The sequence below is a fragment of the Taudactylus pleione genome, unplaced genomic scaffold (assembly GCF_031769625.1).
Source record: "Taudactylus pleione unplaced genomic scaffold, aTauple2 ptg001259l, whole genome shotgun sequence".
Taxonomy (NCBI): Eukaryota; Metazoa; Chordata; class Amphibia; order Anura; family Myobatrachidae; genus Taudactylus; species Taudactylus pleione.
In genome coordinates this window covers 179,760-198,813 of record NW_028285659.1, presented here as the reverse complement: position 1 = coordinate 198,813, position 19,054 = coordinate 179,760, and the positions used below count along the sequence as shown (strand labels likewise).

At 50.0% G+C, this 19,054-nt stretch overlaps 1 protein-coding gene across 1 annotated transcript in view; it reads left to right on the top strand.

Annotated features, from left to right (window-relative positions):
* TONSL (tonsoku like, DNA repair protein) overlaps positions 1–19,054 on the top strand; it is a 210,435-nt gene that overhangs the window by 138,320 nt on the left and 53,061 nt on the right. The window contains exon 14 of the mRNA XM_088462520.1: positions 1,647–1,719. Coding sequence (XP_088318646.1) covers positions 1,647–1,719 — 73 coding nt within the window. The remainder of the gene's footprint in view (positions 1–1,646; positions 1,720–19,054) is intronic.

Genomic DNA, 19,054 nt, shown 5'->3' with positions numbered 1-19,054 from the left:
TGTATGTGACGTTCCCCCATGACGAGGGGCTGGGTGTCGCTTTGGTGTATGTGACGTTCCCCCATGACGGGGGCTGGGTGTCGCTGTGGTGTATGTGACTTTCCCCCATGATGAGGGCTGGGTGTCGCTGTGGTGTATGTGACGTTCCCCCATGACGGGGGCTGGGTGTCGCTGTGGTGTGTGTGACGTTCCCCCATGATGTGGGCTGGGTGTCGCTGTGGTGTGTGTGACGTTCCCCCATGACGAGGGCTGTGTGTCGCTGTGGTGTATGTGACGTTCCCCCATGATGAGGGCTGGGTGTCGCTGTGGTGTGTGTGACGTTCCCCCATGATGAGGGCTGGGTGTCGCTGTGGTGTATGTGACGTTCCCCCATGACGGGGGCTGGGTGTCGCTGTGGTGTGTGTGACGTTCCCCCATGATGAGGGCTGGGTGTCGCTGTGGTGTGTGTGACGTTCCCCCATGATGAGGGCTGGGTGTCGCTGTGGTGTGTGTGACGTTCCCCCATGACGGGGGCTGGGTGTCGCTGTGGTGTTTGTGACGTTCCCCCATGACGAGGGCTGGGTGTCGTGGTGTGTGTGACGTTCCCCCATGACGATGGCTGAGTGTTGCTGTGGTGTATGTGACGTTCCCCCATGACGAGGGCTGGGTGTCGCTGTGGTGTATGTGACGTTCCCCCATGACGAGGGCTGGGTGTCGCTGTGGTATGTGTGACGTTCCTCCATGACGGGGGATGGGTGTCGCTGTGGTGTATGTGACGTTCCCCCATGAAGGGGGCTGGGTGTCGCTATGGTATGTGTGACGTTCCTCCATGACGGGGGCTTGTTGTCGCTGTGGTGTATGTGACGTTCCCCCATGACGGGGGCTGGGTGTCGCTATGCTGTGTGTGACGTTCCCCCATGACGAGGGCTGGGTGTCGCTGTGGTGTGTGTGACGTTCCCCCATGACGAGGGCTGGGTGTCGCTGTGGTGTATGTGACGTTCCACCATGACGGGGGCTGGGTGTCGCTGTGGTGTATGTGACGTTCCACCATGACGGGGGCTGGGTGTCTTTGTGGTGTGTGTGACTTTCCACCATGACGGGGGCTGGGTGTCGTTGTGGTGTGTGTGACTTTCCCCCATGACGGGGGCTGGGTGTCGCTGTGGTGTGTGTGACGTTCCCCCATGACGGGGGCTGGGTGTCGCTGTGCTGTGTGTGACGTTCCCCCATGACGAGGGCTGGGTGTCGCTGTGGTGTATGTGACGTTCCCCCATGACGAGGGCTGGGTGTCGCTGTGGTGTGTGTGACGTTCCTCCATGACGGGGGCTGGGTGTCGCTGTGGTGTGTGTGACGTTCCTCCATGACGGGGGCTGGGTGTCGCTGTGGTGTGTGTGACGTTCCCCCATGACGAGGGCTGGGTGTCGCTGTGGTGTGTGTGACGTTCCTCCATGGCGAGGGCTGGGTGTCGCTGTGGTGTGTGTGACGTTCCCCCATGACGAGGGCTGGGTGTAGCTGTGGTGTGTGTGACGTTCCTCCATGACGGGGGCTGGGTGTCGCTGTGGTGTATGTGACGTTCCTCCATGGCGAGGGCTGGGTGTCATTTACTGCTCTGATGGGAGAGGAGCTGGGGCGTTGTAATTACTATAATAACCCTATTTATAAATGTACAGGGGCACCCGCTGAACCCGCGAGATTACTGTGGGTGGACAGCGCTGCATGAGGCCTGTAACCACGGTCACCTAGGTGAGTGTCACCTTTTTATGCTGCTTTCATTATTGGGATATCTATGATATTTCTCCTCTAGAGACGCTGGCACTCTGGCTATAGATGGCGGCTGTGTGGATAACGGGACACTTTAAACTAGAACGTATTTGATCAGGGCCCCTCTGTGTCCCCGACTACCATATATTTATACCATAGGAGTCGGACTCTCTGCCAGGTTGCTCTTTCTCTGCACGGCGGGCACACGGCGGATTACGGTGGAATCGGTTCTAATGAGGGAATCGGTCTACACAGAGGAATCACCACAGCCAGGACGTGTTTGTGATTGGGATCCCTGAGCGCAGAGTCATTGGATATTGCCGTGCACCAGGAACCGCTGCGCTGGTGCGCGTTTGGCCTGTCCTAGGATGGACCCTCGCTAGGAAGTTGCAGTTGCTCCCCCTTACTCCCTGATTGGGCTGCGTTGCTGTTGCTGGCCGGGGACTGTAGTGTCTGTGACGGGGACTGTAGTGTCCCTTTATTAAAGGGAAGCTCTGTAGTGCTGTCATTGCCTGTGTTTCCCTTGTCCCCAGCGCCTTCCCTTTCTGCACGCTATGTCTGGGAAGGGTGATGCTGAGTGTTCTTTCCCTTTACCCCATTCCGTTCTCGGAGAGGGATTATTAGGAATTCATGTCATTGATCTTTCTATCTCCGTCTCTCTCAAGACAACTATTCCAGTTCCAGGATCTAAGGGGTAAATTTACTAAAGTGAGCGTTTGTAGAAGTAGTAATGTTGCCCATAGCAACCAATCAAATTCTAGCCATTTCCTCTTTCGTCCAATCTGGGAATCGCTGACCCTGGAATATGCGGGAGGGGCCAAGGAGTGGGCACTAAAAATAATTGACTGACTGAAACTCCCCCTCCCTTATATACCCTGCCCTTTCCCTAGCTCTCCAGTTATTTGTTTAGTGCCAGCAGGAGTAGGAACACAGAAGTATAGGGCTTTGTTTGTTTCTAGCCTAAAGGAATCTTAGAGCCTGAATCCCCTTATGGGATCAAAGCTGGAGGAGTGGGAGTTAGGAGCAGTACTGGTAGCCAGTATCTGCTCACCCCCTACTGCATCCCGCTCCGGGCCTCGGAAGAGGGTCACCAGGCACCCACGGGTGTGCTGGGATCCTAGGATATTAATAAAAGTCCCCCATAGGTTTTCCCGGGGGCTGCAGATGTGACTGGCTGCCACAGTTTACTTGGAGAGTAATGCTGGGCAGCTAAACGGCAAACTACGTGCACGGGCAGGGTCCGCTACGCTCTGTGAGCTACGGTTTTTCCTAAGGGGGTACAGGAGGCACTGTAAGGAGGAGGTGTTAAGGGGCCCTATCCATTAGCAGATGTTTTTCTGAGCAATGAAAGACAAAAGATATCCCTTGAAAATTCCGGTGACGATATCAGTCATGTACATGACAGATTTTGGCGAACGATGAACGATATCGCATGACATCATTCAGGGAGTGGATGTTTTTCTCTGCAGCTGCTAATAATATCTTTCATCGTTCGTCGCTTACCGCATATAAACTGCACGTTATTGCTAAAATTGTCCGGCTATATGCGATAATTGACCAACACGTTGGAGAGATGATACTGTAGATGCGATTTATCGGCTGCGGGAGTGCTCATCTGTCATCGTTCAGGGACTATCCATTAGTAGATATAATGAACGATCTGTTAATGGATAGGCCCCTGTACCGGCATAGGCATTCTAGTTGGGAAGACTGTTCTCCCGATAGTTCGGGTGTTACAGAGCTTATCCAGGCCCTTCGCCAGACTTTAAAAATTGAAGACGAGGGGTCTTATGATGAAGCGGCTTCTGTAGGGTTATTTAAGAGAAGAAAAACACATGTTTTGAATGTTCCTTTATTTATGCATTTTTTTGATGTGCTGGGGGAATCCTGGGCTAAGCCAGATAAACGTGTTACGCTTCCAGGAGGATTTAAGTTTACTTAACCTTTAGCTGAGAAAGATACGGCTCCATGAGAGGTTCCTCCAGCAGTGCATCCACAGATTGCCCATTTAGCAAAGACTACGGTTCTTCCAATGGCTACTGCAGCCACAAGTGTAAGTGTAAGCATCTGCTCAAATCCTTGTTTTCTTTAATATGTGCTACCCTGCGTCCGGTGTTGGCAGGGGCTGGGCTACCAAAAAGTCTCAACCTGCACTTAAGGGTGAGTAGGTTCAGGATGGAGTCGTTACGTTCAATAATTGATACTATGACAGTAGGAGAATTTCTCGCGTCCTAAGATATAAAGGATGCTTATCTCCATGTACCTATTTGGGAACGAGACCACAAACTACTGCGGTTTGCGATAGGCCCCTGGCACTTTCAGTTTTGGGCACTGCCCTTCATGTTTTCTGCCGCACCAATGGTAGCTTTTCTGCATCAACAGGGAATTACAATAATTGCCTATTTAGACGACTTGCTAATGAGGGCACCTTCAGAGGAACTCTTGAAGGATCATTTGCAGGTTGTCATGACAACTCTGGAACTTCACGGTTGGGTTCTTAATCTACCCAAATCCAAATTGGTTCCAACACAGAAATTGGTCTTTTTGAACCTTCCTGGTGCACATTCTTCTGTCTCTACACAGGGTGTCCATGCTACACTGCATGCAGCTATTGGGGAAGATGGTGGCCGCTTTCGAAGCGGTTCCGTTTGCACGCTTCCATTCCAGGCCCCTTCAGCATTTCATTCTTCAGCGCTGGAGGATCCCTGTCTAGAGCGAAAGTTTTTCCCCCTGTCTGTTCAGGTGCGCCAATCCCTGGGTTGGTGGCTCTGCGCTCACAATCTGTCAGAGGTTGTCAATTCTCTCCCTGGGAATGGACGCTAGTAACTACGGACGCCAGTCTCCAGGGATGGGGTCCAGTGGTTCTAGGGTCCCAGGCCCAGGGGGTTCGGTCTCTCGAAGAGAGGATGTTGTCAATCAATGTGCTAGAGCTGCAAGCAGTCTATCATGTTCTTGTTCAGGCATAGGATCTTCTCAGAGACAGACCCTTACAGAGAGTCGGACAATGCCACAGCCATGACCTATATCAACAGACAAGGATGAACCAGGAGTCCTTTGGTTATGGCAGAGACCACCCAGATTATGATGTGGGCAGGGAGATTTGTTCCAGCCATAATCAGCCTTTTCTTCTTCAGGGTCCATACGGATCCACAGGGATACCATGGGGATATTATGGTTGGAGACCATGCACCAAACAGTTAAAGCTTCAGCTCCCAGGATGCCTCGGGTCCTCCATATATACCCCGCCCCTAGCCATAGGACTTCAGTTGTTCGTTTGGTGCGGCAGGATCAAGACGCACCTTTGTAACGGGACTTCTCTGGCAGTCCTAAGCTTTTATCTTCTGTTTTTGGGTTGGCAGTACTAAGCGTCTGAATGAAGACTCATATACTGCGACTCCATAGACCTCCGCCGGGCCGCAACACCAGTAACTGGGCTGGTGATTTCGGCGGGTAGTGGCTAAGCTTGCTAGCCGCAATGCTGCGACCTGGATTGAAATCGGATGTACGGAGATGTCTAAGGCAGGGCGTTTCCTCACTTCTGGTTTCAGAGACGCACCAGAAGCCGCTGCAGTCAGGGCCCGGGATTGTCTGCGTCCTCATTACACCACTGGGGCCTTATCGTCTGACACCGGGGATCGGCAGCAGATGCTTGTTCTTCCATGAGGCCAGCGTACTCGGCTAGTTAACGCAGCTTAGGGGAGGTAGGTGCTCCCCTGGCAGCTCCTCCCCTGACGCAGATGCAGTCCATACGAAGGGTTTTGCGCATCTGGGTGGTTTCGCCTACCCTCCGCATGTAATGACTCTCATGGTCCACGCTTAGTACGCCTTGTAGCTGTTGGTCTCAGGAGGGTTTGGGTCAGTCTCCCTGTACAGCCATGGCCAAAAGTTTTGAGAATGACACAAGTATTGCTTTTCACAAACTTTGCTGCTTCAGTGTTATTAGACCTTACAGCATGACATAAGTGTCAGATGTTACTATGGTATACTGAGGTAACATTACAGCATGACATAAGTGTCAGATGTTACTATGGTATACTGAGGTAACATTACAGCATGACATAAGTGTCAGATGTTACTAATGATACTGAGGTAACATTACAGCATGACATAAGTGTCAGATGTTACTATGGTATACTGAGGTAACATTACAGCATGACATAAGTGTCAGATGTTACTACGGTATACTGAGGTAACTTTACATAAGTGTCAGATGTTACTATGGTATACTGAGGTAACATTACATAAGTGTCAGATGTTACTATGGTATACTGAGGTAACATTACAGCATGACATAAGTGTCAGATGTTACTATGGTATACTGAGGTAACATTACAGCATTACATAAGTGTCAGATGTTACTATGGTATACTGAGGTAACATTACAGCATTACATAAGTGTCAGATGTTACTATGGTATACTGAGGTAACATTACATAAGTGTCAGATGTTACTATGGTATACTGAGGTAACATTACAGCATGACATAAGTGTCAGATGTTACTATGGTATACTGAGGTAACATTACAGCATGACATAAGTGTCAGATGTTACTATGGTATACTGAGGTAACATTACAGCATGACATAAGTGTCAGATGTTACTATGGTATACTGAGGTAACATTACAGCATTACATAAGTGTCAGATGTTACCATGGTATACTGAGGTAACATTACAGCATGACATAAGTGTCAGATGTTACCATGGTATACTGAGGTAACATTACAGCATTACATAAGTGTCAGATGTTACCATGGTATACTGAGGTAACATTACAGCATGACATAAGTGTCAGATATTACTATGGTATACTGAGGTAACATTACAGCATTACATAAGTGTCAGATGTTACCATGGTATACTGAGGTAACATTACAGCATGACATAAGTGTCAGATGTTACTATGGTATACTGAGGTAACATTAGACAATGACATAAGTGTCAGATGTTACTATGGTATACTGAGGTAACATTACAGCATGACATAAGTGTCAGATGTTACTATGGTATACTGAGGTAACATTACAGCATTACATAAGTGTCAGATGTTACTATTGTATACTGAGGTAACATTACAGCATTACATAAGTGTCAGATGTTACTATGGTATACTGAGGTAACATTACATAAGTGTCAGATGTTACTATGGTATACTGAGGTAACATTACAGCATTACATAAGTGTCAGATGTTACTATTGTATACTGAGGTAACATTACAGCATTACATAAGTGTCAGATGTTACTATGGTATACTGAGGTAACATTACATAAGTGTCAGATGTTACTATGGTATACTGAGGTAACATTACAGCATGACATAAGTGTCAGATGTTACTATGGTATACTGAGGTAACATTACAGCATGACATAAGTGTCAGATGTTACTATGGTATACTGAGGTAACATTACAGCATGACATAAGTGTCAGATGTTACTATGGTATACTGAGGTAACATTACAGCATGACATAAGTGTCAGATGTTACTATGGTATACTGAGGTAACATTACAGCATTACTTAAGTGTCAGATGTTACTATGGTATACTGAGGTAACATTACAGCATTACTTAAGTGTCAGATGTTACTATGGTATACTGAGGTAACATTACAGCATTACATAAGTGTCAGATGTTACTATGGTATACTGAGGTAACATTACATAAGTGTCAGATGTTACTATGGTATACTGAGGTAACATTACAGCATTACATAAGTGTCAGATGTTACTATGGTATACTGAGGTAACATTACATAAGTGTCAGATGTTACTATGGTATACTGAGGTAACATTACAGCATTACATAAGTGTCAGATGTTACTATGGTATACTGAGGTAACATTACATAAGTGTCAGATGTTACTATGGTATACTGAGGTAACATTACAGCATTACATAAGTGTCAGATGTTACTATGGTATACTGAGGTAACATTACATAAGTGTCAGATGTTACTATGGTATACTGAGGTAACATTACAGCATGACATAAGTGTCAGATGTTACTATGGTATACTGAGGTAACATTACAGCATTACATAAGTGTCAGATGTTACAGTGGTATACTGACGTAACATTACAGCATTACATAAGTGTCAGATGTTACTATGGTATACTGAGGTAACATTACATAAGTGTCAGATGTTACTATGGTATACTGAGGTAACATTACAGCATTTCATAAGTGTCAGAGGCTTTTATTGACAACTACATTAAGTTTATGCAAAGAGTGAATATTTGCAGTGTTGACCCTTCTTCTTCAAGACCTCTGCAATTCGCCCTGACATTCTGTCACTCAACTTCTGGGCCACATACTGACTGATGGCCGCCCATTCTTACCTAATCATTGCTTGGAGTTTGTCAGAATTTGTGGGTTTTTGTTTGTACACCCCTCTTCTTGAGGTTTGACCACAAGTTCTCACTGGGATTAAGGTCTGGGGAGTTTCCTGTCCATGGACCCAAAACTGCGATGTTTTGTTCCCTGAGCCACTTGGTTATCACTTTTGCCTTATGGCGAGGTGCTCCATCATGCTGGAAAAGGCATTGTTCCTCACCAAACTGTTCTTGGATGCTTGGGAGAAGTTGCTCTTGGAGGATGTTTTGGTACCATTCTTTATTCATGGCTGTGTTCTTAGGCAAAATTGTACCTCCTACTGTTGATGCTCATGTGACGCATTTAATCAGAAATGCTACATTGCCTATTCCGTCAGCATCTTCTCTGAAGGATTCCACGGATAAAGATTGAAGCGTGTCCCAAAACAAATTTTTCTATCATCTGGAGCTGTTACCCGTCCAGTTATGGCTGGAGCCTGGGTAGCTAAAGCTGTTGAAGAATGGATGGTGGCATTGGAAGATTCACTACCAAATGCTGCCAGAGAACAGATGATGTTTATCCCATATATGGGAAGTGGCTTCCTATCTGGGAGGAGCAGCTGTAGGTGCTGGAATTCTAGCTTCTAAGGAATCATCAGCATCAATAGTGTTATGCAGGGCCCTTTGGTTAAGATCCTGGAAAGCTGATACAGGATCAAAGAGGGTGCTGGAAGTCTTAGCTTTCTATGGAAAAGTACATTTTGGAGCAGAGTTGGATAAAATAGCCATTTTGGCGGGTTCAGAGTCAGCAGGTCTGCCATCTATGGCCACTAGAAAGTGGTTTATTTTCGGTCCTTCCGTTCTCCAGGACGAGCAAGGTAACAGCCTTCCTCTAAGACGGCTAGTTTTCACAGAATATCAAGGCGACAAACTGAGAGGTCTGACCCGGCAAGACATCCAGCTTTTAAGTTGGATGACAGCCCTCTGTCTGATGGGAGGGGCTCCTCCTGGTTGATATCAGGGTGGGAGGCCAACTTCAGTTTGCAGATTGTTGGCATCAAACAGATGCCTGGGTCCGAGAAGTGGTCTCTCGGATATGCCGTCACTCTCCAGGAGGCGTCCTCCCCAGAAGTTTTTTACATCGATCCTCAAGCAGATGCGGTAAAGGCTTTAGCCTTTCAGGAAGCAATAGGGAAGGGGTTGTTATTCCAATCTGTTTCTGATACAGAAACCGAATGGGGCTTATCGCCCTATACTAAATCTAAAAACCCTCAACAGGTTTATCCATGTACCCAAGTTTCATATGGAAACTCTCGAATCAATTATTTTGGCAAAGGAGTTGGGGGACTACTTGGTTTCCCTGGACATCCAGGATGCATTTCTGCATGTTCCTATTATACCATCCCACCAACAATTTGTATAGTTTGCTGTCCTACAACAACATTACCAATTTCAGGCTCTACCCTTTGGCCTATCTACGGCTCCCCGGGTATTTACCAAAATAATGGCAATCATGACGGCCTGTCTCAGGCGTCAGGGATTCAGAATTCTGACATATCTGGATGACCTTCTGATACTGGCACAGACTTCGGCTGTTTACAAAACCATCTTCATCTGACCATAGCCTGCCTACAAAAGCTCTGCTGGATCATCAACTGGAAGAATTCACTTTCTCCAACACAGCAGATTATACATCTGGGAGCCCTTCTGGATTCTCGGGCACAGACAGTGTTTCTGCCAGAGAACAAGATTGTGGCGCTCTCGTTGCAAATACGCAAGCTGCTTCACAAGCAAAGGGTATCCATTCTGTTAGCAATACAGGTCCTGGGATCAATTGTATCCAACTTCGACATGGTGAACTATGCTCCGTTCCATTCCAGGTCTCTGCAAAGATTGATTCTCTCCAAGTGGAACGGACAGTATCATCAAATAAAGTCCCAGAGCATCCTTCTTACTCCAGAGGTTCGGCACTCCCTCCTGAGGGGGCTGAGAAAGGATCATCTGAACAAAGGGCGCCCATTCTGGATTCCAATTGGGTGCTTCTTACCACAGACGCCAGTCTTCACAGATGGGGGACAGTGACAGATCATCACACCTTTCAGGGAAGATGGACAAATCAGGAAAGTCATCTGCCAATAAACATTCGGGAACTGCGAGCAGTATACAAAGCACTTGTCATGGCACAGGACCTGCTCCAGGGCAAGCCCGTCCAGGTCCAATGCGACAACAGTGACCTACCTCAATCATCATGGAGACACAAGAGGTTAGGCAGCCATGAAAGAAATGACAAGGGTTCTGATTTGGGCAGAACATCATCTTCTGGCTATATTGGCAATAGTCATACCGGGAGTACTTAATTGGGAAGCAGACTTCCTAAGTCGCCAGGATATACATGCCGGAGAGTGGTCTCTCCATCCGGGAGTGTTTCAGCTCCTGGTAAACTAATGGGGTCTACCAGAAATGGATCGCATGGCGTCACGTCACAACCACAAGGTCCCCAGGTACGGGTCCAGGTCCATAGACCCATCAGCAGACTTTGTGGATGCACTGGAAGTAAGATGGGACTACAAGCTGGCGTATCGCTTTCCTCCAATTTCCCTCCTCTCAAGAGTTCTCAGGAAATTCAAGCAGGAAGGAGGAACAGTAATACTGGTGGCTCTGGCTTTGCCCTGACATCACTGGTTCACCGACATACAGAATCTATCCATAGACAGTCCGTATCCTCTTCCTCTATGGCAGGATCTGCTAACGCAGGGTCCCTGCCGACATCCGGACTTACCTCATCTGGCTTTGATGACGTGGCTCTTGAATCTTCCATCTTAAGAGCAAAAGGTTTTTCCAGTTCTGTAATTCAAACAATGCTTAGAGCACGACAGCCTGCCTCTGCCCGCATCTATTACAGGGTTTGGCATTCTTTTGGTCAGTGGTGTGCCTACAGAAAGCATGATCCTAAGGTGTTCAGGATTTCCAGGATACTGGCTTTTCTCCAGACTGGATTAGACCTTGGTCTCTGTCTGCCTTTATTGACAGTGCAGGTTTCTGCACTCTGGTTCCAAAGAAAGATTGCTTCTTTGCCAGATATTAGAATTTTTTTCAGGGAGTTCTGAGAGTTCAGCCTCCTTTTGTCCACCGTGGGATCTGTCTTGGGTTCTGAAGGGGCTACAGGTTTCCCCATTTGTACCTCTTGACTCTGTGGGTTTGAAGTGGTTGACAGCAAAGACACTTTTTCTCCTCGCTATCTCTTCTGCTCGCAGTCTCTCTGATTTGGCAGCGTTTTCTTATCGTTCCTTATTTTTTATTTTTCTCCAGGGTAAAGCTGTTCTTCATACAAGGGAGTGTTACCTTCCTAAGGTAGTGTCCTGTTTTCATGTGAATGAAGAAATTGTAGTTCCAGCTTTTCAGGCTCCAGATCTTTCTGTAGGTGAAGCCTCCCTGGAGGTAGTTCTTGCTCTCCATATCTCTGTGGAGCGTACAAATTCTGTTAGAAAATCAGAGTCTCTTTTTGTATTATATGGTTTTCACAAACGAGGATGGCCAGCTAATAATCAGACTCTGGCGAGATGGCTACACATGACTATCTCTCAGGTGTACACACAGGCTGATCTTCATGTCCCAAGCACGGTGACAGTACATTCTACTAGGTCTGTAGGGCCATCGTGGGCTTTTAGTCATGGTGTCTCTGCTGAACAATTGTGCAAGGCAGCCACGTGGTCTGTCTGGCCACTTTTCTTAGGTTCTACGCCTTTGCTACTTTTGCCTCTCAGGATGCTTCCTTTGGGCGACGTGTACTCCATTCTGCTCAGGAGCATCCCCCACCCTAGGGGAACTGCTGTGGACTTCAGGGTCCATAGGGATCCCTATGGACCCTGAAGAAGAAAATCAGAGTTATGGTAGACTTACCATTGATAACTTTCTTCGAGGTCCATAGGGTCCACAGGGCACCCAGCCTGACGCACCTGGCTGCATGGGTAATTTTTTCTTTTGGTCACAGATTCCCTCATTTTGTTTCTGGTGTGCGATTGCTCTTCCTTCTCCTCTTTCCTTCTCCTGCCTTGACGCTAGTTAACTAAACTGAAGTCCTATGGCTAGGGGCAGGGTATATATGGAGGAGGACCCGAGGCATCCTAGGAACTGAAGCTTTAACGGTTTGGTGCCTAATCTCCAACCATAATATCCCCATGGTACCCCCTGTGGACCTTGAAGAAAAGGAGTTCCCTAGGTAAGTCTACCATATCTCCCATACCACTTTGGGTATCTCCTTCCCCCAATTCCCATGTAATCAAGAGGATCAAGCCAAGAAAAGGCTCACGTCATTCTATTAGCACCAGACTGGCCACGGAGGTCATGGTACTCTGATCTTCTGTCTATGGTGGCCAACCAACTGTGGAGGCTTCCACTAAGAAAAGATCTACTGTCACAAGGTCCATTCCTTCATCCCAATTTACCTCAATTGGCTTTAACGGCGTGGCACTTGAGATTAGTCTTTTGAGGTCCGAGGGTTTTTTTTTCAGCCGTTATCCAGGCTGTTAAAGGCGCGTAAGTCATCCACTACTATGATTTATTATAGGGTGTGCAAAGCTTACATCCGGTGGTGCGAAACGAACTGGGAAGGTTTTGGCTTCCCAGTTTCACTTGCTGGGTATTCTTTTTTACAAGATGGATTGTCCAAAGGCCTTTTGCCCATCTTCCCTGAGGGGTCAGTTGTCGGCCTTGTCTATATTATTTCAGAGACGTCTAGCGTCCATACCAGACGTCAGAACTTTCCTGAAGGCAATATTGCATGTCCAGCCACATTTTGTTTCACCAGTCCCGCCTTGGGTCCTTTAATTTAGTTTTGGCTGCTCTTCAGCGGGCTCCTTTTGAGCCACTTGAGAAGGTGGAATAAGGTGGTTAACTTTCTAAAGAAGATTTTCTTTTGGCAATTGCCTCAGCTCGCAGATTTTCGGAGTTGGCGGCTTTGTCGGCTATCTTCCTCTTTTTTTGATTTTTCATATGGACCAAGCGGTTCTCCGCACTCGGCCAGCCTTTGTTCCTAAGGTGATTTCAAGATTTCACCTAAATCAGGAGATCGTAGTTCCAGTATTCCATCCACCTGATCCAGAGAGTCCTGTCCGGTTTCTGGATGTGGTACGAGCACTCAGAATATATGTGGATAGGATTTCTGCCTACGTAAGACAGCCTGATAGTGCTCTATGACGCCCATAAAAGAGGCTGGTCAGCATCTAAACATCTAAGCAGTCTATTGCTTGTTGGATTACTTCCACTATCAAGCAGGCCTATAATTAGCTTGGGCGAGTCAGTACCTGATCCCATTCGCGCACATTCTTGGGCAGCTCGGCAGGGTGCCTCGATTGTGCAGGGCGGCCACCTGGTCCTCAGTGCGCACATTTACCGAATTTCATTGGTTACACACATTGTGGCTACAGATGCGAGTTTTGCGTACAGCACTGCCTGTATGTAATCACCCTCCCTCTTAGAGCTTGCTTGGGGGAAGTCCCAGCGTCAGTGCTTCCCAGATTGGACGAGATAGGAAACAAGATTCTGGTTTCTCACCGTAGAACCAATTCCTCTGAGTCCATCTGGGAATCGCCGAGTCCCCTCCCTGATGTGTGTGATGGATTCTTATGTACATCTCTTATTCTGCCCCGTTTGGCTTTGCTAGTCAGATAACCGGAGAGCTAGGGAAAGGGGGAGGGTATATAAGGGAGGGGGAGTTTCAGTCAGTCAGTTATTTTTAGTGCCCACTCCTCGGCCCCTCCCTCATATCCCAGCGTCGCTGATTCCCAGATAGACTCTGAGGAATTGATTCTACGGTGAGTAATCCAGAATCTTGTAATCTTATAGAAGGTGCTAGATAAGTGTTAAGTAGAATCTGATTGGTTGCTATGGGCAATATCTCCACTTATATATACCCGCACTTTAGTAAATATACGTCTCTTAGGGATGGCTGAGGCTGTAAGCTAGATTCTACGTTAAAGAGCACATGTTGCTGCAGGAGTCTCTCTTACACCCATTTTAGTCTCTGGCTGGGTCAGCAAAGCAGCTGGAAGATGGGCGGAGAAGCAGAGTGATGGCGACTTGTAACACTACTGTCTGCAACCTCCAGATCAAAATGACTTCCTTCAGCTGATCATGTCCAGGAGTCTACAAATTACCTGGCTGAGGCAGCCATTGATGCTGGCTTCATTTGCTGGAGAGTCTCAACGTCATCAGTAGTTTGGCCTGAGCTGCACAAGATTATTGCACTTGCCACAGGGAGGAAGAGCTCTTTTCTTCCATCCCCTGCACCCAAGACATCCGGGGGACGCTCCTTTCAGCATTCCAGAAGAACACGCTCCCAATCTTTCAGAGGTCAGTTTCCCTCTGCCATATGGGGTAGGTCTAGAGGGCATCAGTCCGGATGCCAGACCATTGCGAAAACCCTCGGCATGATGGTTACCTTTCCACATAGGGGATTTTGTGGTGGCAGCCTGTCTTTTTCTGTTCCGGTACAGTTGGTTAAAGATCTCTTCAGATGTTTGGGTCAGGGATGTAGTATCCTTGGGACACAAAATAGAGGCCATTGGTCCTCCTCGGAGGTTCTTCTCGACAGGTCTTCCTGCATCTCTTCCAAAACAGAAGGCCCTTCAGGGTGCTGTTCATGCTCTATCACAGAGGTTCCCAAACGCGGTCCTCAAGGCTCCATAAACAGTTCAGGTGTTAGAGATATCCATGGCTGAGCACAGGTGGTTAAATCAAATTGACTGAGGTAATAATGAAGTCACCTGCCATGGATATCTCTAACACCTGTGCTGAGCCATGGAACACCTGAACTGTTGGGGAGCCTTGAGGATGGTGATTGGGAACCTCTGCTCTATCATCTTCAGGTGTCCTAGTCCCTCTCCCAATAGAGCGAGAAAAGATTGTGTTTTATTTAAATCTTTTCGTGGTCCCGAAACCAGACGGGTTGGTTCGACCCACCCTGAATCTGAAATCATTAAACGCTCTCTTCAAACTTCTAATGTTCAATATGAAATCTTTGCTTTCAGGCATGGAACAAAGGGAGTTTGTCCCTGGACATAAAAGATTCATATCTCCACATCCCCATCTGGGCTCTAAGGTTCGTAATCCGGGAAGAATATTATAAATTCAGGTCTTTACCATTTGGCTTCTCATCTGCCCCACAAGTTCATACAAAGGTCATAGAGCAGTCATGATCGCTCACCTGCGAGCAATCAATGGCCTGATTCAGAGCTGTACGCTTTTGCAAACGCAATTGCTAACACATTCTTATGCATCAGCCGGCAGAATCAGACACCCACCGGAGCCCTCGTAGCTGCCCACAACTGCACAAACGCAGCATCGGATGCAGATCCCCAAAACATCGACTCCTCCAGTGAGTCTATGGTTACTGAGAATTGACATGCCGGAGCTTTGTGCACGCTTTTGTTAGTACACGCCTAGGAAACTGCCTTGACACGCCTGCGTTTTTGCCAGAACTCCCTGTAGCCACCCACAAAACTATCTCTTCCTGACCATAAATTGCAAATGAATCCTCACAACGAGCGCAATTCATTTGCCTCACGTGCGCAATGAGTCGCCAGGAGGACACAAAGGGCCTGATTCAGACCCGGTCGCAAGCGCTGTACGCTCGCAACCGGGTCGATGGTGGGCCAGTGCACATGCGCACGACAGAGCCGGCTCCGTCGTGCGCATGCGTGAAACCCAGATAGTGACGGGCTGTCCGTCGCTCCGAGTCTCGCAACAAAGGGGGCGAGCTGCCGATGTAGAGTGACAGCTCGCCCCCTTTGGTGGGCGGGGCGGGGGAGGGCTGCCCAAGCGGAGGCGTTCCCATGTGAACGCCTCCGTTTGGGGGCGGCCCCACTGACATCACGAGTGATGTCAGTGGGAGAGATTTCGGCTCTGTTAGAGCCGAAATCTCTCTGGGGCTTGCGGCAACGAGACCCTACTACAAGGGTCTTGTCACAAGCCCGATGGACCATTGAGACCATCTTCCTGGCCGCTCGCTATAGCTGTGGGTGGTCACCCACAGCTATGCGAGCAGCCGGGAGGCTGTTCTAAAAAAAAAAATAGCCCGGCCCTGATTCAGAGCGAGCACTCTGTCAGAGCGAGCTGCTCTGAATCAGGGTCAGAGTTATTTGCCAGAGAACATGAAGAAAATGGTTTCCATCACGTGGGTAGAGTGACACGTACCTGCATGGTCGGCCATTTTCATTCCCTTGGGTAACAATTGAGTGGCCGATCTATCTCCGTAGTTAAGATCACATTTTGCTACAGGGCGTCTGACATGTCCATCCCCTGTTTGTTCCTCCTATTGGGATTTAAATCTGTCTCAAGCGATTATGGTTCTGGCCTTAACAGGGGAGGACTCCAGATGACTTCTTTTTTTGGATGTTGTCCGTGCTCTCCAGAACGACATCCTCAGAATTGCGTAGAACAGAGAGTTTGTTCCTTACGGATTGTCACAACCTGTGCTGGGCGGCCTCTCAGCATACGGCGGCTCCTTGGCTTTGTGCCCTTATATTGTTTATATTGTTCAGAGTCGGCTTCTCTGCTTACTGCTCACTACTCTAGGTCGTTGGCCGCCTCTTGGGCTGTGTGTCATGGGGCTGGCGCTGATCAGTGGTGCCAGGCCTCCACCTGGTCTTCCGTGCACACATTGTTGACACTAACCAAGGATATGGCAGGCTTGTGTATAGACATGGGTAAGCCCTGTTCAAACGCTTTCAAGTTTAAATTGCCAGGATCCACACATTACCCTCTATACCCAAAGTTCCAGTGTCCCCCATAGAGTCAGACAAATGGATTTTACGGTGAGTACTAAAATTCTGTAATTAGGGTGCACTTCTCCTTACTGTTATCCCCCCACTCCTGTCAGGGCCCCTCTCTCCCCTGCCCCCTTTGTGGGCACCTACACTCCTTGCCTCCATCGGGGACCCTCTCCTGCCCCCTTTGTGGGCGCCTGCACTCTCCCTCAGTTCCCCTCTCCTGCCCCCTCACCTGCACTCTCCCTCAGTACCCCTCTCCTGCCCCCTTTGTGGGCGCCTGCTCTCTCCCTCAGTTCCCCTCTCCTGCCCCCTTTGTGGGCGCCTGCACTCTCCCTCAGTACCCCTCTCCTGCCCCTCTGTGGGCGCCTGCACTGTCCCTCAGTTCCCCTCTCCTGCCCCCTCTGTGGGCGCCTGCACTCTCCCTCAGTTCCCCTCTCCTGCCCCCTCTGTGGGCGCCTGCACTCTCCCTCAGTTCCCCTCTCTTGCCCCCTCTGTGGGCTCCTGCACACTCCCTCAGTTCCCCTCTCCTGCCCCTCTGTGGGGGCCTGCACTCTCCCTCAGTTCCCCTCTCCTGCCCCCTTTGTGGGCGCCTGCACTCTCCCTCAGTTCCCCTCTCCTGCCCCCTCTGTGGGCGCCTGCACTCTCCCTCAGTTCCCCTCTCTTGCCCCCTCTGTGGGCTCCTGCACACTCCCTCAGTTCCCCTCTCCTGCCCCTCTGTGGGGGCCTGCACTCTCCCTCAGTTCCCCTCTCCTGCCCCCTTTGTGGGCGCCTGCACTCTCCCTCAGTTCCCCTTTGTGGGCGCCTGCACTCTCCCTCAGTTCCTCTCTCCTGCCCCCTTTGTGGGCGCCTGCACTCTCCCTCAGTTCCCCTTTGTGGGCGCCTGCACTCTCCCTCAGTTCCCCTCTCCTGCCCCTCTGTGGGTGCCTGCACTCCCTCAGTTCCCCTCTCTGCCCCTCTGTGGGCGCCTGCACTCTCCCTCAGTACCCCTCTCCTGCCCCTCTGTGGGTGCCTGCACTCTCCCTCAGTTCCCCTCTCCTGCCCCTCTGTGGGGGCCTGCACTCTCCCTCAGTTCCCCTCTCCTGCCCCCTTTGTGGGCGCCTGCACTCTCCCTCAGTTCCCCTTTGTGGGCGCCTGCACTCTCCCTCAGTTCCTTTCTCCTGCCCCCTTTGTGGGCGCCTGCACTCTCCCTCAGTTCCCCTTTGTGGGCGCCTGCACTCTCCCTCAGTTCTCCTCTCCTGCCCCTCTGTGGGCGCCTGCACTCCCTCAGTTCCCCTCTCTGCCCCTCTGTGGGCGCCTGCACTCTCCCTCAGTACCCCTCTCCTGCCCCTCTGTGGGTGCCTGCACTCTCCTTCAGTTCCCCTCTCCTGCCCCTCTGTGGGGGCCTGCACTCTCCCTCAGTTCCCCTCTCCTGCCCCCTTTGTGGGCGCCTGCACTCTCCCTCAGTTCCCCTCTCCTGCCCCCTTTGTGGGCGCCTGCACTCTCCCTCAGTTCCCCTCTCCTGCCCCCTTTGTGGGCGCCTGCACTCTCCCTCAGTTCCCCTCTCCTGCCCCCTTTGTGGGCGCCTGCACTCTTCTTCAGTTCCCCTTTGTGGGCGCCTGCACTCTCCCTCAGTTCCCTTCTCCTGCCCCTCTGTGGGCGCCTGCACTCTCCCTCAGTTCCCCTCTCTGCCCCTCTGTGGGCGCCTGCACTCTCCCTCAGTTCTCCTCTCCTGCCCCTCTGTGGGCACCTGCTCTCTCCCTCAGTTCCCCTCTCTTGCCCCCTCTGTGGGCTCCTGCACTCTCCCTCAGTTCCCCTCTCCTGCCCCTCTGTGGGGGCCTGCACTCTCCCTCAGTTCCCCTCTCCTGCCCCCTTTGTGGGCGCCTGCACTCTCCCTCAGTTCCCCTTTGTGGGCACCTGCACTCTCCCTCAGTTCCTCTCTCCTGCCCTCTCTGTGGGCGCCTGCACTCTCCCTCAGTTCCCCTCTCCTGCCCCCTTTGTGGGCTCCTGCACTCTCCCTCAGTACCCCTCTCCTGCCCCTCTGTGGGCGCCTGCACTCTCCCTCAGTTCCCCTCTCCTGCCCCTCTGTGGGCGCCTGCACTCTCCCTCAGTTCCCCTCTCCTGCCCCCTCTGTGGGCGCCTGCACTCTCCCTCAGTTCCCCTCTCCTGCCCCCTCTGTGGGCTCCTGCACTCTCCCTCAGTTCCCCTCTCCTGCCCCTCTGTGGGGGCCTGCACTCTCCCTCAGTTCCCCTCTTCTGCCCCCT